The sequence below is a fragment of the Thamnophis sirtalis genome, unplaced genomic scaffold (assembly GCF_051295495.1).
Source record: "Thamnophis sirtalis isolate CommonGarterSnake01/CBP01778 unplaced genomic scaffold, rThaSir2_p1.2 scaffold_4, whole genome shotgun sequence".
In the NCBI taxonomy this organism is placed as follows: Eukaryota; Metazoa; Chordata; class Lepidosauria; order Squamata; family Natricidae; genus Thamnophis; species Thamnophis sirtalis.
In genome coordinates, this window is record NW_028261384.1 from 50,641,067 (window position 1) to 50,666,686 (window position 25,620).

The 25,620-nt window shown below is 36.1% G+C and overlaps 1 protein-coding gene and 1 pseudogene across 1 annotated transcript in view; both read right to left on the reverse strand.

Moving 5' to 3' along the window:
* GADL1 (GAD like acidic amino acid decarboxylase 1) overlaps positions 1-25,620 on the reverse strand; it is a 146,696-nt gene that overhangs the window by 17,607 nt on the left and 103,469 nt on the right. The window contains exon 14 of the mRNA XM_087712897.1: positions 24,425-24,514. Within this exon, the coding sequence (XP_087569023.1) occupies positions 24,425-24,514 (90 nt within the window). The remainder of the gene's footprint in view (positions 1-24,424; positions 24,515-25,620) is intronic.
* LOC148045841 (uncharacterized) lies at positions 7,636-8,768 on the reverse strand (annotated as a pseudogene).

Consider the following 25,620-nt stretch of genomic DNA (forward strand, 5'->3'; position numbering starts at 1 on the left):
CGCTCATCGCTCCCATGGCCTTGTTCACTTCCTCAGGGGTGACAAATTCGAACTCATCCCAGGAAGTCCGACTTAGACCTACCCTCGGCATCTCGGCTGGTATTGCCCAAATTTCCCCCCCTCTCTTTTTTCAATTTATATGCCAACCGTCTTCTAGGCTTATTAGCATTTTCAAAAGAGTTTTGTTTTGCACTTTTAATTTTGTGTGCCAGTTCTTCTTTTTCTAGTAAATTCATTTTGTGTTTTATTATATCTATTCAGTTTTTCAATTCCTTCTTTTGTAGATCTCACTGTAGTTCTAGTTCCAATCTTTTGCATTCCTCTTCTAACATTGTCTTATTTCATTTCTTATTATTTTTCTCCCCCCTATATGTTATAGCTAGTCCCCAGCTGTATGCTTTAACAGTATCCCATACAATTTGTAAGGTCATCTTTTCCTTCCTATTTCCTTCCTATTTCCTTTGAAAAAAAGTCCAATTCTGTTTCCGTCTTTTGTATAAATTCTTTTTCTTGAAATATTGCTTGGTTTAACATCTCCATTTTCTTTTTTGCCTTTCCCCTTTTTTTGACTTTCATAGGATTGTGGCCTGTCAAAACATTAGATTTTATTTCTATCTCTTGTACACATGCTTTAAATTCTGCTGTCATCCATATTATGTCTATTCTAGACCAAGATTTGTGCCTATGTGAGTAGAATAAATATTGATTTTTCTTAGGGTAGATTTCTCTCCACATATCTTGCATTCCTATTTCTTCCTTCATTTAAAAAAGTGTTTTCCACACTTTTTCTATCTATTTTACTACTCATACAGTCAATATCTGCATCTACAGTTGCATTAAAGTCTCCTATCACACAAAATATTTTCATATTATAATTGTATAATTTTTTTTGTGGAGTTTTCCATAAAATTCATCTTGTTTATTATTAGCCACATAAATCCAGTGGTGGGATTCAAATTTTTTAATCGGTTCTGGGGGTGTGGCTTAGTGACTAGATAGACATGTGACTAGATAGACATGGCCAGGGTAGTCATGTGATTGGGTGGGCGTGACCAACTTGACATTACTCACATCAAGGGGTGCTTTGCCTGGCCTCAAAAATATACAATTTTCATGTCTCTTTATTTACTACCACTAACATCAAAATTATCCTATTTAATCCTATGTATATATGCCATATGTGCACATACATATTACATAGTATAGAGCAGCGATGGCTAACCTTTTTCTCATGTGCTGAAAACAAGTGTATTTCAATGGTGCATTGCTTGTTCTTTGAACTATTCCCATTCTCATTACCTTCTTTGCTCATATCTTTTCGGGGTCCATTTCTATCCCTTGGTGGAGATTCAGTAACCCAGATAGTCAATTTTGCCTTGGTGAAATTCACACTTTGAAAGTTTGGCATAGAACTGGGCAGCCTTGAGTTTTTTCACGACCTCCCGTACTAGCTTTACATGCCTTTGTTTCAGTATAGATTAATATGTCATCAAGATATACCAGAACACCTTTGTACAGGTGTTCATGCAGCACCTCATTTATCAGCTACATAAACACTGCAGGAACTCCTTGGAATCCAATGGAGAACACATGGTAAGATGGAGAGCAATTAATCTGTTACCCTCTCTCATTCGCTATTAAAAACTCACATTTGAGAAGGATACTTCCAAAAAACCTTTCATCTTATTTGGAAAAGATGGAAGAATATAAAGTTATTGGTGTATTTATTTTGACTCAATAGATGGAAGTACCTGCTATGTATTGTCTGGGTGGAGAATGTAAGTAGAATCAATCTGCTTTACTATTCATTCATTCACTGAAATTGTTATAGCCACATAACTCCAATGGATTTTGGGCCTCACAGGACCCTCCCCCAATAAAAATAAATTAAAACAAAGCCACAGAGAAGTCCAAGCTAAAATTATCTTAAAGGCAATCATGACAATATAGATTAGTATATTAATTAGACAATATTAGTATATTAATTTGATACAGAAATATGATGCTGCGTAACCCCATCAATGAGATATATAATTAGTGTTTCTGGAATGCCAAAGTCATGAATCAAAGCAAACTTCATGCTGACAGAGCAAAAATGTCAAGATTGAATATTGATGTTTTATAAATTAGTAGACTAATATGAAGCCAGTTCTTTCTACTTCCGACAAAATAAATCACAGACATAGTGACCACAGATATTAGCAAAAAGGTGTCAAGTTTATAGAAGCTACAATCCTACAAAAGACAGAACAATTTCAGCATGAATTCAATTAATATAGAAATGATCAAAGTCTGTGCTTGAACCACAGATGCTGAGGTAGAAGATGAACAATTTCCTGACAATTTGCAACACCTTAATATAACATCACTTGGATGCTAAAATTGTAAGTAAAATAGCCCATAGAATAATGAAAATATATGGGCTCAATATAAAACAGGAATAAAATGAAACAGGAGACAAGCTAATGGAGTTTAAGTAAAGAAAGTTTAATCTAAAAGATGACACCAAATCAAAAAGATTTCATGCTCTATAATCAAAGATAGAAAAATGTTCTTTGCTAGCAAAACCAAGATATGCCTCTAATTCTGTTTTAAAAAATGGCAACTTAAACAAAACAGATATAATAATTAGACCAAGAAATGTCCTTGGTAGAATTCAATATGATTATACAATGAAGAATCAGAATATATTTAACACATATTTAATAAGAAGTATGTGTAAAATATCCTGACATTAAATCCATGTCACCATTAAATGAACCCAACAAAAATATTCTGAAAGTCACAAAGCAACAGAAGATGAAATATCTTACCTCTGTTGTCTTGACAATAGCTTAACAAAGCAAAAGGCAATAGAGATAAGGGACAATTTATAAGGAGATATGCCTAAAGAAGCATGTGGAGAAACCTAGAGTAACAATCAAATGGAAATAAGAGAAAGTGTGGAAGCACAGAAGAGCCATACAAATAACACTTTTTGCTTTTGTCTTTATAGTGCCCATCTTTGCACTGTTTTCTTTGATTACTATAATTTTCTAAAGTGCAGTTCTTTGGGATTTGGGGGTGGTATAATTCTTCTGTATGTTTGTTCCATCTGCACAATGTCTCCAAATCAATGATGTGATCACAAAATTAACCACAGGTTTTAATGGCTAATTAGAGGCAGACATTCTAGAAAATACAAATTAAAAAATTACAGCTAAATTAGAGATGCAAGAATGGAATACAATGGTTTAAATGCTTGCAGTATGATATTGGAAAAGTTGAATTTATATTTCTACACCTAAAAGAATTACTGCTAAAGAATGCTCAAACTACTGAACAAATTACTAGTGGATAACATCCAATATTTTGTTTATATATTGTTGTGCTTATCTTAATCATAATCCATCAAATAATTCATCTCTATTCTCTCTCCCCACCCCACTCTCTCACACACACAAATAACACAATAGCAGAGTTGGAAGGGATCTCAGAGGTCTTCTAGTCCAACCCCCTGCTCATGGGGATTGTATTTCATTGTGTCCATTTGTTTCACTACATATACACTATATTGCCAAAAGTATTCACTCATCTGCCTTTACTCGCATATGAGTAAAGTGACTTCCCATTCATAATCCATAGGGTTCAATATGACATTGGTCCACCCTTTGCAGCTATAACAGCTTCAACTCTTCTGGGAAGGCTGTCCACAAGGTTCAGGAGTGTGTTTATGGGAATTTTTGACCATTCTTCCAGAAGCACATTTGTGAGGTCACACACTGATGTTGGACAAGAAGGCCTGGCTCTCAGTCTCTGCTCTAATTCATCCCAAAGGTGTTCTATCGGGTTGGGGTCAGGACTCTGTGCAGGCCAGTCAAGTTCATCCACATCAGACTCTGTCATCCATGTCTTTATGGACCTTGCTTTGTGCACTGGTGCACAGTCATGTTGGAAGAGGAAGGGGCCAGCTTCAAACTGTTCCCACAAAGTTGGGACCATGGAATTGTCCAAAATGTCTTGGTATGCTGAAGCATTCAGAGTTCATTTGACCTAAGAGGCCAAGCCCAGCTCCTGAAAACCAACCCCATACCATAATCCCCGCTCCACCAAACTTTACATTTGGCACAATGCAGTCAGACAGTTACCGTTCTCCTGCCAAACCCAGACTCGTCCATCAGATTGCCAGATGGAGAAGCACGATTCATCACTCCAGAGAACGCGTCTCTACTGCTCTAGAGTCCAGTTGTGGTGTGCTTTACACCACTGCATCCGACACTTTGCATTGCACTTGATGTATGGCTTGATGCAGCTGCTCAGCCATGGAAACCCATTCCATGAAGCTCTCTGTGTACTGTTCTTGAGCTAATCTGAAGGCCACATGACGTTTGGAGGTCTGTAGGATTGACTCTGCAGAAAGTTGGCGACCTCTTCGCACTATGCACCTCAGCATCCGCTGACCCCACTCCTCAGATTACGTGGCCTACCACTACGTGGCTGAGTTTCTGTCGTTCCCACACATTTCCACATTCTTATAATACAGCTGACAGTTGATGTGGAATATTTAGGGGCGAGGAAATTTCACAACTGGATTTGTTGCACAGGTGGCATCCTATCACAGTTCCACACAGGAATTCACTGAGCTCCTGAGAGCGACTCATTCTTTCACAAATGTTTGTAAAAACAGTCTGCATGCCTAGGTACTTGATTTTATACACCTGTGGTCATGGAAGTGATTGGAACACCTGATTCTGATTATTTGGATGGGTGAGCGAAGACTTAATTTCACATTTGATATAAACTGGTGTTCTATTTCTAGCTGTAAAATGCCAAAGAAGATATAAAATAAATGTTTTTTCAAAAGATCAGATTTGTCAAAAAGTACGTACACCTTAATCAAAATTTTATATTTTAAAACAGAACCCCCTGACTCTGCTCATGTGCAAACTGTTTCTCTCTCCTCAAAATAAACCTAAATTGCAATACCTAATAAAACATAGTAATAATAATCTAGCAGGTGGATTTGATAAATAGTTAGACTAAATAAATAGACTCTCAGTTTGTCTTTCTCAAAACTTTCTGGGCCAGGAGGAGGAGCCAACGTCGCAATGATACATTGTGCGGATTCAACTTCTGAATCCACTGATGACACTTTTGCCCCTGGATGGTCCAGCAAGACCTAAACCGTCCCAAAGAGACAGTGACTGGGAAGACAAGACCTTGCTGGTCGCAGGGACATCGCAAAGTCCCTGATCGACCCAAGGGAAGTGCTTCCAACCGGCGGCAAATAGCCCCCCCCCTGGCTGACATAGTTGGAGACGGCTCCAGGAAGAGAGAAATGAAAGTGTTTCTACCCAGTGAGGTTTTTTTCCTTTTCTTTTAGAAGATTGCTCTAAGAAACTCTTTTCTTAAGCTTAATTAGTCCGTTAAGCAAGAACAAAATGGCATATTTAATCCCTATTGACTGCCTTTGAAAGTTTTTTGCTCTTGCTTGTAATCTTTTGTGGATTGAGTGATTGCAACGCTTCCGTTTTTTCTGCTTGAGGTGAAGGGATCTTTTTTTCCCTATTTCCCTTTACTACTTTAACTTTTTTGGCTTAAATTAAAACTCTTCTTACGTTAATAAATTTCTTCTTCTACTTGTTGCAATATTATATTGGAGATACTTAAAGAAAGAGATTTTAAAAGAATTGAATCTGCCACTTGGAAGCCCAAGTCTTTTTTTCCTTTGCTGTTGTAACAATGTTTTCTTTGTTCACTCTTATCTGACTATACTGACAACAAAAGGGTTTGGAACGTCTCTTTAAAACCTGATAAAGACCCAAGGTCACAAATCGTGGTATGTGGAAAATATTTTGACAAGAATTGGAAAAGGAAAGAAAAACTTTAGAACCCTTCTTCTTTGAAAACCATAAAAGAACATTTGTCTAAAATAAAAATAGATATATTCTTCAAAATCTGTGACAGGCTAGAGTGGCAGATAGTACCAAGTTCTTCTTCTCGCTCTTTCTCTATATTTTTCCTTAATCTAAAAAATGGAGCAATACTCAGATGAAAAAAACTTATTAATTCAAAACATTTTGGCTGGACTTCAAAACATCCCAGAAGGACTTGAGAGATTTGACAAGAAATGGGACAGACTATGGGATATTACAAAAAAAGATGATGGGTTTATAGCCCCAGAACTTAAAGAAGTGAATGAAAAAACAGAAAACAAAGATAAGAACTCAGATGAACTTATAAATGGAGTAAACGTGAGTGAAAGTGGAAAGAAGGGAAGCTGGAAAAGTGACTTTGATAATTTGATGTTCCACCCCAAACTCCAAGATGTAGGAGAAAAAGAAAGAGCGAAGAAGATGAAGTTAATAAGACAAATCTATTCAGAAACAAACCTGACAACCAAAGTTAAGCTTAGATTAATAACAACTCAAGGGCAACAAAACCGCAGGAGAGATCGTTTAAGCTTCAATGTGTGGAGAGAAGTCTTAAACCCTGGAAAGGTTCTGGATATAGAATTGACACAACAACTGGCGAGAGATGAAAGACCATTTTGTTACTGAAAAGATACTGGTTAATAATGCCAATTGATGGAAAAAAGCTAGTTAATTTTTGATGATTATTAAGTAGAGATTTTAGTACCTTATAGACTGTTTTAGGTTACCATTCAATGTTTATCATAAATTTAACATAAATTTACTATGATACTAATAGAGAAATAATAACCCTAGTTAGGATAAATAACTAGGCCATAGAAATGCTAATGTACATTCTGGGTGATTGTCAAGTAGAAATGTTAATATTTCTTAGATTGTCTTAGATGTCTAATGTTTATTTTCTTAGCACATAATTAACTAATTTGGGATTGAGGGAAAAGTCCTATAAATCTTATTAATAATTCTTTGTTTAAAGATGGTTATAAAGTTATATACTTTATACTGGAGAGGAGATGTGAGATAATCAGTAAATAACCTTTAGTTAAATACAATAATAACAATGAAATGTTAATGGATAATATTTAATAATACATACAGGTGTGTTTGGGAGGGGGGCGCGAAATGCTTAGATATCTTACTTAACCAAATTAATTTTAGAACATGTCATAAAGGTGTAATGGTATTGGAGATCTATTCAAATTGCAAATGAACGCCAGTAGGTGGTTGTGTCTTCTAATATAAATGATTCTAGATAAAACATGTTTAAACAATGGTAAGCAAATGAGAACTATGGTATAGGGATAGTAAAATACATAACTTTTCTTTTTTGACTTAAAATGTATAACATGATTTGAATGAAGTATATGCAAGGACTGTGGAAGAAACGCACAGAATATATTTGTAACCAATCGATATGCTTTCAACAAGATGTAACGAAAGATGATTTTTTTTCTTATTTTTATTTTTTGTTTAACTTTCTGGGCCTGTGCAGCCTTTTGCTCTAAAGTTTTACCCCATCAAAATTTGCTTTCAGTCTCCCTTTCCTGATATGTTACAGAATTTAGCCATCTCTTCTTTTTTTAAAAAATGTTAAATATTTTTACTGTATTAAAAGCAAATTTTAATATTAAACAGAAAAAGTGAAATTAAAAAAAGAATAAAATATATTAATGAAAGAAAAATATTTTTTAAAAAAATAATAATTTCTAGTTTTAAATAAATTTTACTTTATCCCTATAAGGTTAGAGACAAATATCACTTATCCAATAATGCATTATTTATTTATTTTATTTGTTTGTCAAACATACAAGATAACAAGTTTAAGTATGAACATAAACATGAACAAAGGAAGTAAATACAGATAAATAGGAATGGTAAGACAGGGATGGTAGGCACACTGGTGCGCTGATGCACGGCCCCTTTACGGACTTTTAAGAATGGGGTGAGGTCTACGGTAGACAATTTGAGATTGAAGATGTGAGGGTTTGAGGCAGTAACAACAGAGTCGGGTAGAGAATTCCAGGCATTGACCACTCTGTTGCTGAAGTCGTATTTTCTGCAATTGAATGTGAAGTGGTTTATCTTGAGTTTGTATCAATTGTTTGCCCCTGTATTATTGTGGGTGAAGTTGAAAAAGTCATTGACAGGCAATATGTTGTAGCAGACAATTTTGTGTACTATGCTTAGATCAGACTGCAATTCCAGATTGTCCAAGCTCAACATTTCAAGCCTGGTTGCATAAGGAATTATATTGTGAGTAGAGGAGTGGAGTAATCTTCTCATAAAATATCTCTGAACCCCCTCAATTGTGTTAAGGTCCAGTATACAGTGTGGGTTCCAGGGGGACAAGTTGTATTCAAGAATTGGTCTAACAAAGGTTTTGTATGTCCTAGTTGGCAATATAATGTTACCAGAGAACAAGCTTCGCAAAATTAGGTTAACAACTGTTAATACCTTTTTGGCAATGCTGTTACAGTGAACTCTGGGGCTTAGACCATTTGAGAGGCGTACTCCTAGGTCATCGACAGAGTGAGGGTCATCTACAAGATCGTTTCCACAGAACTTGTATTTGATGTTCTGGTTTTTATTGCCAATGTGTAGGACAGAGCATTTATTAGTTGAAATTTGGAGTTGCCAATTGCATGACCATTCTGACACATAGTCAAGGTCATTTTGTAGGGCAGCAGCATTGTCAGTGGTGTTAAATAATTTTATGTCATTGGCAAAGAGGACACAACTGCTTTTAATATGATCGCATAGGTTGTTGATGTAAAACAGAAAGAATGTGAGTCTTAAAACACTGCCTTGGGGAACACAGCTGTTAACTGGTGCCGGATTTGATAGGGCCTTCCCCATTTTGACTACTGTGTTTCCCTGAAAATAAGACAGAGTCTTATTTTCTTTTGACTCACAAAATGTAGCATGAGCCTTATTATCAGGGGAGGGCTTATTGGTTTGGGTTGCTGGGAAGCTGCTCTCTTGTGAGCGGGCTCCTGAAGAGCCGGGCACAGCCTCAGGGTTGAACGGCTGTGTGTTGCGCTGTCACAGCAGCAACACAGCAGCCATGAGGTGACCACACTCATGAGCAGCTGCCCGGCAACCCCCTTTTCCAGCTGGGCACAGTGCCATTCACTGACCTAGGGGTATTGCCAAGATGTTTGCTGCCCTCCGGCCCGCACGGATCGGCATCTTCAGAATGTCCCCAGGTCAGTGAATTGGGCTCTGCATGGCCCAATGCAGAGGAAAGGGGGTTGCATGAACGGCTTTTCCGCTCCCCACTCGCATGACTCCCAGGCTCACAATGCCCTTGCCTAACTCTCCCTGCAGAGCCAGGACATCTCCGCCGCTGCTGCCGCCCACCACATGGCTTTTTCTGCGGCTTCCAAAGCATGGAGGTAGAATGCTGAGTCTCCCGGCAGATGCCACTCTGGGAGTATCCTCTATGGTTGTGGGTTGGCTGCCGGCAGAGTCTATTCCCAGAGCGTACAACTGCCGGAAGACTCGGCAACCTGTTAGAAAGCAGGTTGTTAGTTTCTAAATGGAGGTTGATGGATTGGTTTATAATTGATTCCATGAACAATTATCCATATGTAAATCATAAATTATCACTTTTCACTCCTGGTGTCAGCACAAAGTCTATAAAGAGTTACCAGAGCTTTATAGAAATACTGTATCTTTGATCAAACAAACATGAACACAAAATAATGGCATATGTCTTACATGAACATATTTTCCAAATGGGAAATCCAAGAGATAGCTTTTGGAGGAAAGGAGCTTTTTATGCTATAGAAATTACTATTATTAATACTACTTTGCTGCTACTGCTACTGCTTTTATTATTTCCTATTGTTTTGCCAATAGAACATTTACATTTTTTTCTGAATGGGTATTGACCAGGTGATAGGAATATTTTACACTGCTAGGGTTCACCATATAGAATTATCTTCTAAATAGTAATTCACATCTTGAGAGATAGTTTGATGTAGTGGTTGACGTTACAGAATGATCTGATTCTAGTCCAAAAAGGCAGCTGGGTAAATTCTCTCAGCCCCAGTAAAAAGCAAAACACTTCTGGAACTATTGCCAAGAGAACTGCAGGTTACTTGATCCAGGCAATACTGACTCAAAAGCATTACAAACAAAACAAAAACAGAATAAAATAGAATAAAAAGTATCCCACAATCAATATCGTTATAATATAAACTTTATAATATAAAGTTTTTACAGCTTCAATAATCCAGACATTCTATTACATAAGATTTTCAGTGGGAATTCTCTACTGATGAAGATTTATGACCCTTGAATCTTACAGTATAAGGTTGGTCAAGTAGAAAGGGAATATAATTTAAATTCTAAGAAATACAGAAAGTATTCTGCAAATAAATGAAAAGAAAAATAGAGATTTTTTTTAAGGACAAGAAAAAGAACTGGAGCGCACAATATTTTTTTGTAGTTGCAGATTTCTATGATTATTTCAAAAGGAAGTTAGCAAATATACTAATTAGGATTTAAATATATTTATATGATGCTGGTGCCCCCTAATGGCAGATACTTACTTTGCAAGTATTTTTGTTTCCAGTAGGCAAAAAAAGGTTGTGTATACATTAAAGATTTTGTGCAATAATCAATTCAGTTCTGAACTGATTCAATAATAGTGCAATTCTGAGTGGCAAAACATTAAAGGACAATCCAATATATTATAATTAAAGTTTAATATTCAAATATTTTTCACCATGTATTCAACATGAAGCTTTATAGAGAACTTTCATAATTTATGTTTTGGAGTCTTCTATGTAGCTTATCTTTAAATGAATGTTTACATATATTTTAAAATGAGATGCTGAAATTAGGAGTATTTAGTACTTGTAGCATACTCTGAAACAGCACAAATGGAATTGTAATGACTGGAAAACATGGCCTGTCAGCCTTTGAAATAATCTACTCTTTAAGTTAGAAAGCTGAAAGTAACTTTAAGTGTTTCTGGGATAGAACACAAAGAGAGATTACTTGATCCTTCATTTTTTCCCAAAACAGTTCAAATATGGCCTCTGTTTAATCACATGTATGAAACTTAATGTATTCAGGTAACAAAAAAAATCAAAACCAAAGGCCAGAAGTAGCTACCTGCCATTTCCTCCTGCAGTCTGTCAGGCAGCAAGACCAAACTAGAGATGAGGCACCAGAGAATCAGAGAGACAAGAGAGACAGAGAGAGACAGAGATAGAGTGAGAGAGAGAGTGAGAAACACGCACAGAGAAAGGTGAATAACACATCTGAGGCCGGGTGTGGCAAGAGATGGCTGGGAGGGGAGGGGTGAGGCAGGGCTGGGCATGGAAAATAATGTAACAATTGTTCTCTGTCCTAATGACTGGCCTGGTAGGTGTGGCTTCGGGTGTGTCATGTGACTAGGTGGGAGTGAGTGATGTCAGTTGGCCATGCCTACCCAGTCACACTTGTTAAATTATTGGCTCCCGGTGTTTTCTTTTCTGTGGCAAATGGGTCCAAATGGCTCTTTGAGTGTTGCATACCCCTGCTCTAGTCCAATAAAATGTGCATAACAAGAGCAATTGATGGTTCAGATCTAGGAGAAAAAAACACACTCAAACTGTTTACAATGAAAGTTTTAAATAAAATGCCTAGATAGAGTTGGCATTGTTTCATCAACAATGAAATTGTGATTTTGACTATTACAAACAATGAAGGAATTTTACAAATAAAAGCAGTTATAGTAAATTCTGTTTCACTATGAATGGCATGGAGTCAATATAACACTTTGCATCTTCCTTGCTCCTGCAACTGAGTAACTAAAATAACTCTGGTTATTTTAAATAGTGAATCATACTTTGATTATTTTCCTCAAGTATATATAATAGGGTGTTATGATTTAAGCTGTAGTTGAACAATCTTTAAGACATTGAAAAGCTTATAATAAATAAAATGAAAATTCATGCCCACTATGAATAGAACAAGCTTTTCTAACTACTTCAAAGGACTTCCTATACATGTAAACTTGTGTTCCTACGTGATCAAGGCACTTCAGATGTGCACTAGTTTCTGACAATATATATCTTAGCTACAGAGATGACTTATAGATCTGCCAGATTTATACTCCCAATCTCTCCCAAATGGTCTTTCTGAAGTGCCAAAATTTATCTCCAGTTCAACTTTATCATACTTGTTTATTTATAAGATCTATATATTTGTCCATCTTATAGAACACAATTCTAAGTGGCTCACAATAACAATAAAACCAGAAACAATAAAAACCAGAAAATGAGGCACCTAACCCAGGATCACCAATTCACCAAATCATACATTCCTTAAGCTTTCACCTCAGTCTATCCCAGTGCAAGAGGAAAAAAACACTCCTTACAGGTTTTTAGAAAGGTGAAAGTTTGGGGAGCAGAAAATTACAAGTCTAGGATAGTAGCATTTTTCCAGTTGAAACTATGCTTAAGTCTAAAAATACTAGAGAATTCATAGAAGCCAGGCATTTTGAAAAAAAAATGGTCATAAGTAGACACACAAACATAAACAACAACTATAATGTGCAAAAGAGATAACCAACAAGCCCAAAAAGGATGAAAAAATCACAAAGACCATTGCCACCAACACTGACAGGGCAAACCACTAGAATGTAAACTGAGAACAAGCCTCGCTCCTTGCCAACACTGATTATGTTACCTAGTTTGGTTAATGAAATGTCTGCAAGAAAATAATGAAATAACCAAACTTAGAGAGTACCTAGAATCCCTCATTTTGACTTCCTGCGGTGATGTCATTTTGGAGTGGGCAAAGGAATGGTGGCTCCACTAGCTTTGCTCGAGTTTCTGTGGTGAAGATCCTGAAAAAGGAAGAGGTTGAACCTGGAGGGATCAACAGGAGAGAGGGGGAGCTTGAGTGAAGGAGAGGAGGCAAGCAACTTCCCTAACAGATGAGAGAAATCCCTTGGAATCACCGGAGAAGACATTGGTGTCCATGGCCGATTCTGAGAGGTGACAGCCACATATGAGTGAGAGAAGATAGCAGCATGGCAGCATTGGTGAGAACAGTTAAAACAACTAAAACAGTATAAACTTTACTAAAAACTCTTTGAGTTAGAATTTCAAAGCTTTGAATCAAGCTGGATACAGCTCAATATCGGTGGCTATAAGGAAAGAGAAAAAGCACACAATTTCCTGTAGCAATAGAAGGGCTTGGAGTGACTTGAGAACGGAACGGAATAAGGAGAGGAGAAGACTGTTCGAGCGATTTGGACAATAAGCAGAAATTGGAGCCAGTCGAGACAGTGACAATAGTGAAGACGGTTGGGTGTAGAACAGCAAAGATCGGACTTTTGACAAGGAAAAAAAAAGCCTATATGAAAGAAGAGTAACAGCGCCATCTAGTGGAGAGAGAAATAAGAACTGTGTAGCAAAACTGGACAAACTGGCTGATGCAATCTGCTGAAAAATTGACAAGAGTAATTTTGTGGTCGCTGAAATAGGATTTTAAAAAATTGAAGGAGAACATTGAAAGAAGAAATATAAATATAAACTGAATTGTGGTGAGATGAAATATTGAATTGTATTGAACTATATTGAACTATATTGTATTTGGAAGAGAGAGTGTAGATGATATATGAACTATTGGTGATACTTTGAAATTATTAACATTATAAATAGATGACATAATATTATATAAAATTAAAATTAAGGATTTATTAGTCTAAACATATTGCATATTTTGAGAATATAAAGGAAAAAATAGTAATATAGTGTTTAGGTGGGAGTGATAGTTTGTAGCTATCAAAGAGATGATATAAGATTATATATGAATCAAATCAAGAACATGTTAGGTTAGGTTAAATATATTGAATATTGCGTGAGTATTGTGTGGATTGATTTGCATACAAATTTGAATATATAGAAATTAAGTTGTTAGATTGTAGGATTGAATTCTTTTGAACTGAATTGAACTGTGCACCGAAGAGGGAAAGTCCAAGGATGGAAGGGGTTGGTAAGAGGGTGGAAATAAGTAGTGGGTGGAGAGAAGTATATGTTATTGTGGGAAAAATTGTAAGGAAATTAAAATAAAAAATGACAAGTATAACAACAAAAATTAGTAAAATGAACAGGAAGGCAGCATCCAACCCGGCATCAGCAATGTCCTCACCCTCAAATCAGCGCACAATTGAGAGTACACAATGAACCTTCAGTGTATGCAAGATGTATTAGCAATGATAGAAGAAACAATGTTGAAAACACAAGAAACAATTACAAAAAATCATGAAGAAACTAGGAAAAACCATGAAGAAATTAAAATAGAAATGGGAGAAATGAAGAGTGAGATTAGATCAATAGATGATAAAATAAGGAAAATACAAAGTGAAATAACAAAAAAATGAACAAAAAATTCAAAAAGCAGAAACAAAGGTAGAAAAAATGGAGAAGAGAATGGAGATTCAGATGAGAAGCTGACCACACTAAACAGAAAATTAGGGCAAAAAATTGACTTCTTAGAAATGGAAAAAGCTGGCTTCTTTCTGCATTTTCAAAATATAGGAGGAGGAGGATTTAGGAGAAACAATTACAGAGATTGTAGCGAATATATTACAAACAAATAAACAAGAAATGAGACGGGATATAGATGAGGTGTACTGAATCTACACAAATTACGCCAGGAGACACAGGCTCCCAAAAGAAATCCATGTATGCTTCACTAGAAAATTGGTAAGGGATGAAGTATGTAAGAAAGTGAGGGAAGAACAAATAACATATAAAGGAAGAGAGATACAAATTCTGAGACAAATCCCGAAAATAGTGAGAGACCAGAGAAGGCAATATCAGTTCTTTACACAACAATTAATAAGGTACAACTTAATGTTTAGATGGCTTAACCAGAGGAAGTGATGATTACCTGTCAAGAAAAAAGATATAAAATAGACACAATCGAGAAAGCACATGAGTTCTTTGAACATCACTTCACCGTCAATGAAGAACAAGAGAGTAAAGAGAAACCAGAGAGTAAAAGCCAAGAACAGTCAGTTGAAAACAGGGAAGGAGAAAGAGAAGAAGAAAACAGGAAAGAGAACAAATAGAACAAGAGGGTAGTAGAATAGGAATAGAGACAAGAAACGCAAGGAAACTAAGAGCGGCACACAAGTAGCACTATGGAAAAGAAATTAAGCTACTCTCACTAAATGTAAATGGATGCAGCTGACCAAAAAAGAGAAGGCAAATTTTGATTAGATTACAAAAAATGAATATGGACATAGTGTGCCATTAAGAGGTACATATCAAAAGCCAATATAACAAGCTACTATAAAACCCAAAATTAGGGAAATTATTTACAATACTAGCACACAAAAAAGAGGAATTGCAATATACATTAAAGAATGGATAAATGCAAAAAATATATGCAGATGAAGAGGGGAGGATTTGAATGACAGAAATAGAAACAGAACAAAGAAAAATTCTCTTCATAGCAATATACGCCTCAAATAAAAACCAATGTTACTATAATGTGGTGAAGCTACCAAAATCATGGAGGGAAGCATATATAACATTGATACCCAAAGAACATTTGGACCATCAACAAATAAAAAATTACAGACCAATTTCTTTACTAAATGCAAACTATAAAATATTTATATCATTAATGGCAGAGTGAATAAAAATAAATAAATGAAATCATTCACACAGATCATTTTTTTTTTTAGAGATTTTATTAGCATTTGTAGGCCGCCCTTTTCCCTGAGGGGACTCAGGGCGGCTCACATAAAATCAGGGAAGGGGGATACAAACAGTAACATAGACACATATAATAAAAGTAATAAGCAACATACATTCATCATTCGGGAGGGGCAACTATCCTTGTCCCCAGGCCTGACGGGCTAGCCAGTTCTTGAGGGCTGTGCGGAAGGCCTGGACGGTGGTGAGGGTACGAATCTCCACGGGGAGTTCGTTCCAAAGGGTCGGGGCAACTACCGAGAAGGCCCTCCTCCTTGTAGTTGCCAGCCGATCAAAATGGCTTCTTACCAAAACATCAGTTTAAAAATAATATGAGGATAATTATAAACACATTAGAATATTATGAAGAGAATCCAGGGAAACAAGTTGCACTGGCCTTTTTAGATGCCCAAAAGGCCTTTGATAACTTGAATTGGCATTTCATTATCACACAGTTAAAAATGATGAGATTTGGAGAAAAATTTATAAAGATGATAGAATCAATATATTTGGCCCAGACAGCAAAAGTAATAATAAATAGTGACACTACAGAAGAATTCAAAATATGGAAAGGAGTGAGACAAGGATGTCCATTGTCACCTTTATTATTTATATTAACACTGGAAGTTCTATTAATAGAAATTAGAAACAATCAAGAAATAAAGGGATTAAAACTCAAAAAAGAGGAATATGAAACATAGGCACACGTGGACAATATGATATTCATATTAGAGGATGCATTAAAATCAGAATTAAATTAATCCAAAAAATAAAGGAATTCGGTAGGGTAGCAAGACTTAAAATTAACAACAAAGATCATTACAAAGAATTTCACCAAAAAACAAGAGCAAGAATTAGAGAAAAACATGGGAATGCAGATAATATTTAGGAATTTGGCTGACAGGAAAATGCTCAACAATTAAGGAAGACAATTATGATAAAATGATTCAGAAAATTAAGAAAGATTTGGAAAATTGGAGGAAACTACAAATATCACTAATGGGAAGAATTGCCATTGTTAAAATGAGTATCCTACCAAAATTTTTATTTCAAGTGGTACCGATTAGCCTAGAGAAAAACTTTTTCATAGATTTAAACAAATTAATCACACAATTTATTTGGTCAGGAAAGAAACCACAAATTAAATTAAAATTGTTACATGTCAGTAGAGAAAAGGGAGGATTTGGACTTCCCAATTGGGAGCTTCAATATCAAGCAGCAGCTCTCACTTGGATTAAGGACTAGATCAATCTAAAAAACAGAAGATTACTAACAATAGAAGGTTACAATTTGGAATTGGGCTGGCATGCCTTTATCTGGGATGGGAAAGACAAAACCCATAGCTATTTCCCAAAACATTTAATTAGAAAAGCTCTATTTCAAATATGGTTAAAAATCAAAACAAACATTACAACAAAATCCCAATCTGGCTATCCACCATGGAGGCTCTAATACACCAGAACGTATTGGACATAAACAAGATAATAAAATATGATGACATATTAGATAAACAAGAAAGACTAAAAACAAGGCAAGAATTGAAAGACGAGTGAAAAGACATGGGCTGGTGGCTGTATTTATAAATACAGGCAAGGTATAAAAAAAGAGAAAGGGATGGATTTTATAAGGAGCCACAAGAACTGGATAAAATTCTACAGGGAACCGAAGAAAAAATGATTTAAAAAATATATCATTATTTATTAAAATTTAAAATGGAAGAAGAAACTGTGAAAGAAACGATGATAACATGGGCGACAAAGTTTGGGTATACTATAGAATTGGAGTGGGGAAAAATTAGGGAAATAAATTACAAATTAATGATGGCAACAGCATATAAAGAAAATATGTACAAGATGTTCTACAGATGGCATTTCCACCAGTGAGAATTGTGAAAATGTTCCCGGAGTGTTCACCTATCTGTTGGAAATGCAACCAACAACACAGAACATACTACCATATGGTAGACGTGCACATCTGTGAAAAAATATTGGCAAAAAATAAAAGATTGGCTGGAGGAGATTACCACACACCAAATTGAACTAAAACCGGAATTATTTCTGTTAGGAATTATAAAAGGAAATTATGAAAAAAATATTAGATATTTAATTCTACACATAATCAAAGCAGTGAGAATTACATTTGCAGAAAACTGGAAAAATAATTATACACCAACAGAAGAAAATGTAATTAAAAATAAATATTGAAATGTGCAGAGATGGATAGGCTCATGAAAGAATTAAAAGAAAAGAAGAATCTGAATATTACTCCATATGGGATTTATGGTATAATTGGCTAGAGGAAAGAGGGGGGAGCAGGAAAGCAAAAAAAGAAAGGAAGGAAGATCAACAAATTTTAAAAAAAATACAAAAAAGGAAAACGATTAAAAGATAGAAATACTAAATAGATTGTAGCAAATAAATAATAGGAAATGGATGCAAAATGACTCAAATATAATAAAGGTTGTTATACATAGAATATATAGAATGTTATATATAGAATGAAGAAAAATGTATTAAATAATATAAATGCAGATATATATAAAGTTATAGTTATACAGACTTATATGTACAGATAAAAGAATTACAACAGATATGTAAAAGAAGTGTAATATGTTGCAAAGATGTGAAGTTTGCATAAACAAAATAAAAAGTTTTTTTTAAAAGAATCCCTCATTTCAAACCTGATTTACAAACATTTTTCTTAATCAGTATTTTCTTACTGAAACACAGAGATTGCAGTCATATCCAGATAGAATAATTTAGCCAGTATTATTTTAATGAATGTAAGATTTGTCTTATGTATGAGTGGCAACATTTCCAAACCTAATTCAATGAAGAAAATTAAGATGTAAAAGACTCCAAAAACCATTTTAAGTTTATATGTAAGTATCAACGTTTTTCTGTTAAATTAACATAATTGCATAAAACTTATAAATGAAAATGCCACCAGGGGGCACATGAAGAACTAACGTAAGCCATTTAAGATACAATATTTCTCTAAAGAAATCAGACCTGTTTCTATTCAGCAGTAGTTTTAGTGATATATTTAATGAAAACCTTTTTAATACCTTCAATATATGATTTTAATATTCACTATTGATTTACCAGATTATAATTTGTAATAAAATAAATATTATCCCTGCAAGATCATGATTATTCAGTAGTTTAAAGAAATTCACAAACGTAACTGCTCAGAACTAATTGTGAGAGATGTAATATTATGAATGAAGCCTGAATTAGATCTCACCTTTCTCATAACCTACCTATTATCATGTTTCCCTGAAAGGCCTGCTGGCCCCTTGGCACAGCACAGATACCTGTAAGCCCAAGCATGGAGGCAGAGGTGGGAAGGTGACATATTAGCTGGACATACTGCATGTCTGCCTGGCTCATGGGGGTTTTGCAGGAGGCTTGTGCAGCAAGCCATCTGCAGGGAGACGGAGGTAAGTGATCCCGATGTCCTGCACAGCCACCAGCAGGGCACAGTCAAGGGTAAGCCAAGAGACAATGGGATAGAATGGGTGGAGTGTTGTGATCGCCTGTCTCCCCCCCTCCCACCCGTGCCTGTGTCTCTGCCTCCACCTGGCTCTGCTGCGCATTTTTCGCCCAAAGGGAGATGTAGCTTTGTCTGCTTGCAAATGAGGCACTCTGTTTCAAAGCGTTCCATTTGCAAGCAGATAAAGCTTTGAGTGTCCCTCATTTCTCTATTCGGGCAAAAAAAAAATTGGATGCCTTTGGGTCGCTTGGGAATGGAGTCTTTTGCCTGGCTACATTGTTTGGCCTCCTGCTCCGAAACTGTGTTGGCACTGGAAGAAATGATCTCGTGGGCTCCTGCTGAAGACCGAGTCTTATTTTGGGGAAAACATGGTAGTTTCATACATGAAGTAATAGTCATAATTAACATGCTGAGTCAGAAAAGAACCATTAAATGTAACAACTCAATACTTTAAAGGATATAATTAAAATAATTGCATCAATAACAAGGATTTATTAAAGTCCCTGTCAAGATTATATTCATTCATTTATTCTTTAAGTTGATAAATACAGGTAATCCTCAAGTTATGACAGTAATAGAGGCTGTCCATTTTGGTCAAAATTCAAGATGTGAACATGCTCACGTCTTGGTCCCCCCAATGCATATGCTAAATAATGAAAACTAAGTATGCATGGGGTGCATCAGGGATGCTTGCCAATTTCTTCCCAAAGCATGCCCCCATCCCTGAAATACCCCACATTCCACTTCCCACCCTTTGTGGTCCCTATAGCCACCTCCCAATGGCTCACTTACTTTGTGAACATCTGCAGAGCTTAGGAAGTGGGAGAAATGAAGGACAACAAGTCTCTCTTGTTTTTAAACCTGAGCTGCTATAATTCTCAGCAAATGAGACCTCCCCTCTCCCTCTGCCTTGCCATTTTAACCCTTGTTCTCTGGTGGGAGTCAGCTCAGGTGAATGGAAAAAAACCTTTTAGTGCATGTTTTGAAACCTGAGCTGCCTCTGCTGACACGGGGAACAAAACATGTTACAAATAAAACACAAAAATTCACCATCTTTATTTTTAAGTTAAACCTCTGGTTCCCCGAGAAGCTCCAAATGCATCCTTAGAGAATGACAAGCAGTTGCAACTTAATATTTTATTATTTATTTGTCATCTATCTTGTGTTTCAAAGCAACTCTACTTAATTTTATTAGCTAATCTGGTCACCAATCCAAGGAAAAATGTATTAGTAAGTTAAGGCAGGTAGAACACATTATAGGGGTCCAGAAGAGGTAATAGGAAGCACCCTCAACATTTTGTCTTCTACTAAAGTGTTATTTTTGACTGGCATATCATTCAAGGTCTTTTTGGTAAGAAGCTTAACATTCCAAAGATGGCTGTATATTCTAGTCATTAACAGATTGGTTAAAAATTATGTGATTGCTGATTACTATGATCAGTAATGTGCAATAGCATAAATGTATCACCCCTGCAATTACAGCAACACAACAATCCTTGTTTTAATTTGTTAAGTCAAAATCTTTCCCTGGATAGACATTTCTATTTGAGTAACTTCAGTTTTTAAAACAAGAATAGTAAGTCTAAGTATGTGAGTTTCAGCTATCAGATTCTGTTCCACATTCCAGAAATGTTACATTTACTCCACAAGAATATATCAATACAAATCAATATTGTAGAATGTAGGGCTTCCTGTGGGAGGAGCCTGTCGACGAGGAGCTCAACGAAGCCCCTCTTAAAGATCTGGTTTGTATATCTAATTAAGATCAATAGATATCATCCCTTTCTGGCAGAAAGGGACAGGCAGAAGCTCAGGTGTTAGGATTCATTCGTAGTTCATAGCCCTCTTCTTTTTTTTTTTTGGGCTGCGAACAGAGAATGGATCCAGCGTAGCTGAGCTTTCCTCCAACCATTTCTTTACAGCTGCCTTTTTGCAGCACTAGACAGCCTCCCCCGCACTCAGGACTATGACAAATTGCTTTCAAGATAATACGAGCGGGTCACACCTCTGTGATGTGTGTGTGTGTTTTTTTTTAACTATCTAAATACCAGCCTTGTTTTTCTTTTGAACTTCTCTGCGCAATTGGGACACAAAATGGCGTTTTTACTGTGTTGGTGATTGATGACGTAATTAACTGGCTTTATTTCCCCGGAGACCGTTACTCATTAATGAGCAAAGTCCACAAATAATTTATTGAGAACTGGCCAGCTGAAGACACTGTTTATCTGTCTATTCTCAGATTTTATCTATAATGCCTCCCAAGTCTAAACAGGCAAAAAAACCCTCCCCCCTTGTGCCTAAATCGCTGCCTTTGTCTCCTACGCCATCTACTGGAGATTTCTTGACACAGGAGCTTCTCTCCCAGATAATTAATGGCTTTAGAAAAGAAATTCAAGAATTTGTGTTGGATTTATGCGATAAAATACATGCCAAAATTGCCCAGATGAATGCGAATGTGTATGAAGTCGCGTCTACTTTAACAGATTATGTTGAAGTAATGGAGACGAAATTGGAATCTTTGGAGAGGGCTAATCTTGATTTGTCTTCTAATATTCAAGCTTTACAACAAGAGATTATTAATAATCAAACACAACTTACAATGATAAATTATAATACAAAGGCGTTTGCAATACGTGTAAGAGGATTGCCTGAAAGGAAAGGAGAGAGTTTGAAACAGACTTTTGTAGAAGCTTTCAGCCAACTGGTGGGAGGCCCAGGACTTAATTTTGATTGGAATATTTGAAAAATCTATCGCCAGAATTCCCATGTGGCGGAGCAACGACAGCTTCCAAGAGACATAATTATATATTTTTTCACAAGAGAATCCAGAAATGCGATTTTACAAAAGTTTTATAAAACCAGGCTCCGAATTGAGAACCACGATTTGCTCGTCTTTAAAGATATTCCGCTTCAGATGCTCCACGCAAGGAGAAGTTATACTTTTTTAACCCAAGAACTCAGAAAACGTCAAATAAAGTATAAATGGGAGGCTCCAGTTGGAATTACAGTTACATTTGAAAAGCAAAGATTTCGTATTAATTCTGTTTCGGAAGCTTGGGACTTTTATTATAAAACTCTGAAGGCGGGGCTTTCTGACTCACCCGGAAATGCGGAAGAACAAGGTGAAGGAAAGACAAGCAGCAACTCATTTGACTACAAGAAGGAGGGAGTTACTCTCCCCCTACTGGAGAGGCAGAAGAGCGGAAACTGAGCATTCAGTTATATCTTCAAAGCAGCGGGACATGTGGTTATAAGGCAGAGGGTTGCCTTTTCTTCCCGGAAGGACAGAAGAGTAAAGAATACAGACCCAGTGATGTTTTTAAAATACTTTCTAAGCTTTTGGACTGATTAAAACTTTAGGATTTCTGTTTGGTATGAAATGGTAAAGCTGTGTACTGATACGGGACTTTTACAAGATTTATTTGAGTTTAAATCCGAACTGCGCACGAAGTGTTTTCTGTGAGGATAGCGGGGACTAAGATTTATTTGAATCGCGGTTTGGGGTGAATGGAGTGTGGAACAGAAAGGAAGGTGGATTGGGATATTGATGAAGGAATCTTGGGATTGAACGAACTGGTATGAATTTTGGGCATATGTTTTATGAATCTACAAGTCTGAAGTATAATCTTATGCAATCTGGGCTAGGGAGGAATAGAGACGTGAAACGAAGGATAGGAAGATGAGCAGCGAAAATATGAAGACAAATTGATTTTTGTATAAACTAATATTTGAATATAAGCTTAAGAAAGACTATCTGGAGACTCTATAGGAAGATCAGGGTAAATATCAAAGAACTAAGGGACGAGGACAAAATATAAATGGAATGATTTATACTGTTTAAAATTTGAAGAATAATGGGAGGCTGAGCATAATGCAAAAGAGTTTTTTAATTTTACTTTATTTACTTTTTTGTTTTTGTTTTCTTTTTCGGAGTGTTCTTTTTATTTTATTTTCATTATTATTGTTAATAAGATACTTTGAAGGTGAATGGTACTGAACTGTGCCGGGCGTGTGACCTGGGAAGTCGGAGGGGGTTAGGGAGGGGGGTTTATTGGGGGTGGGTGGGTGGGTGGAGATATAGCTTCAATATATAGAAGAATACACTTGTATACTGCTGTTCCTTATCTTTTCTTTTCAATTTTCTCTTTTTTTTTTTCTTATTGCTTTTTTCTTTTCCTTTTTTTTTTCTGGGTGTAAGGAATAGAGAAATGCACCACAGTGAGAAGTAGAGGAAAAGAAGAGGGAGAAGTAGGGAGGGAGGAAGAGGGGAATGTAAGGAGGATGAGAGGGGAAGGAGGGTGAGAAAGGCGAGAAAAGAAGATAGGAGGGGAAAGGGAAGTAGGAGGGGTGATTGCTGGAGGGAGAAAGGAAAGTTGGAGGGGGAGAAGAAGGGATGTGTGAAAGTGATAGGTGGGGTTTTCGGTTGGGGGTGTTTTTTTTTTTTGTTTGTTTGTTTGTTTGTTTGTTTGTTTTTTGTTTTTCTTACGATTATAATACCAATATCCAGTATATAAGTGAATGTACAAAATTGAAAATGAAAATGAATAAAACATTTAAAAAAAAAAAAAAAATATTGTAGAATGTAGGATGTTCCTAATGCTAATCCAATTTTATTGCCTAATATTTCAAATATTAAATATAGAGTTAAACAGGCTTCTGCGAGCAGCATGAACTACTATATTCTCTGCACTGTATGCAAGCTATTTGACATTGGAAATTATTTCTAAACATTTTCCTGGGGATAATATCTACCAATAATGCTAAGTAAGTCCCAAGGACAATGTTAAATGTCTAAAACAGGTAATGAATGCTGTGTTTAGACAATGGATGCAGACAATGTCGTTCATCTTCCCTTGGCTCTGCCATCTGTTACAAGCCTTGATAGCAAGTAAAAAAAATGGCATAATGTCTGCATCCATTATATGAATAGAGAAATTTAATTGGCCTTGCCTAAACTGAGATCATGGTAAAGTTTTTCAAAAATCTATAAATTCTTATCTGTAGTTCAAATTAAGACTCAGATGGTCTTAATTCTGTGAATATTTACAAGACCAGAGCTTAATTTTATCACAAACCATAAAAGAAGCATAAATCTCTAAACCAATGCACATTTCCAACATCTTCCCTAACAAGTCTCTCTATTGTGTCTTAAAGAAATGGGTACTAGGAAATATTCATCAGACACAGTTGAATTAATGTGCTAATGCAAACCATTGGTAAAAATGTTGTTTGCTATGTATCTATTTTAAAAAAAAACCAGGAATCTGGTTATTGAAAAGACATTTCTTAGCAGACAATAATACTCACACCACTGAGCTTTTCCCAGAATTCATGTCCTTTCTCCATCTTTCTCAGGCCAGGTGGAATATACCAGAAACAAACATTTGCATATTCTGGCTGAAAAGGTAAGGAAAATTAATCTTCATTATATAAAAATAAAATTGACCAGACTACTAAATCAATACAAATGTAAGAGTCTGTCAAAGTTTGCAACAGCAATCATATCCAGAAAGCACACACAGATATCTGATTCAGCAGAATTCATTATGTTCTCTTTATATATAACATAACACAAAGTAAATATATAATACCAAAAACAGGTTTTCCAACATGGTAGCAAATAAAAGCAAACACAGAGGAGAGAAAGTTTCAGTTCAGAGCAGCAGACTAGTTTTGAACTCAGCACAGACTCAGAACTGCAGAGCTAAGCAACGCCTAGGCTCCTTGCTGTCTCCTTGTTGATCACACAGCAAATATTGTTTCAGTTTCCAAACAGTCCCCATTGGCTGACCTGTTACCATGCCTATTCCAGTCTATGAACATGGGTAGAGAGCAATCTTACCTCAATTCACACACAGACAAGTGCACACAAAGGTTTTGGTATCAATCCCATTAAAGATTGTTAATCTAATTCAACATTTCTACATAAGATGATAATTAACCATTTGATAATCTCTGATAGTTTATATCTATTAAATTTGTATGGTGCATTTTTAGCATGAATGTAGTTCTATGTCATTATATGATGACTTACTTTAATAAATGACAGGTGGACTTCCTGGTAACATGACTAACTGAACACATGCACCAGGAGATCTCTGAAGGATTTCTCTCTAAGGTGTGGCTCTTCTGCCTTTTAACTGAAGGGAATGATATTCCATCAGTTTTATGACCCACCCAGTCAGGGTGTATCGAAGAACTTCTCCTCAGGACCCTTCAAAACAGCTGTAAGCTGGCAGATTGCTTTTGGAGTTGAACTGCAAAGCTGTCTGCATGCCAAGAGCTGGGAGGGGAGAAGCTAAAATCTGTTCAGGGGCTGAAGAGAAGTCGAAATCGACAGTAAGTTATGCCTTCCTTATCTTATTCACCTTCAAAGACTATTTATTCTATCTTGTCAGGTTTTTTTTACATTTTTTAAAAATTTTCTTTTAATATAACATTTCATCATAGCAATAGCAGTTAGACTTATATACCGCTTCATAGGGCTTTCAGCCCTCTCTAAG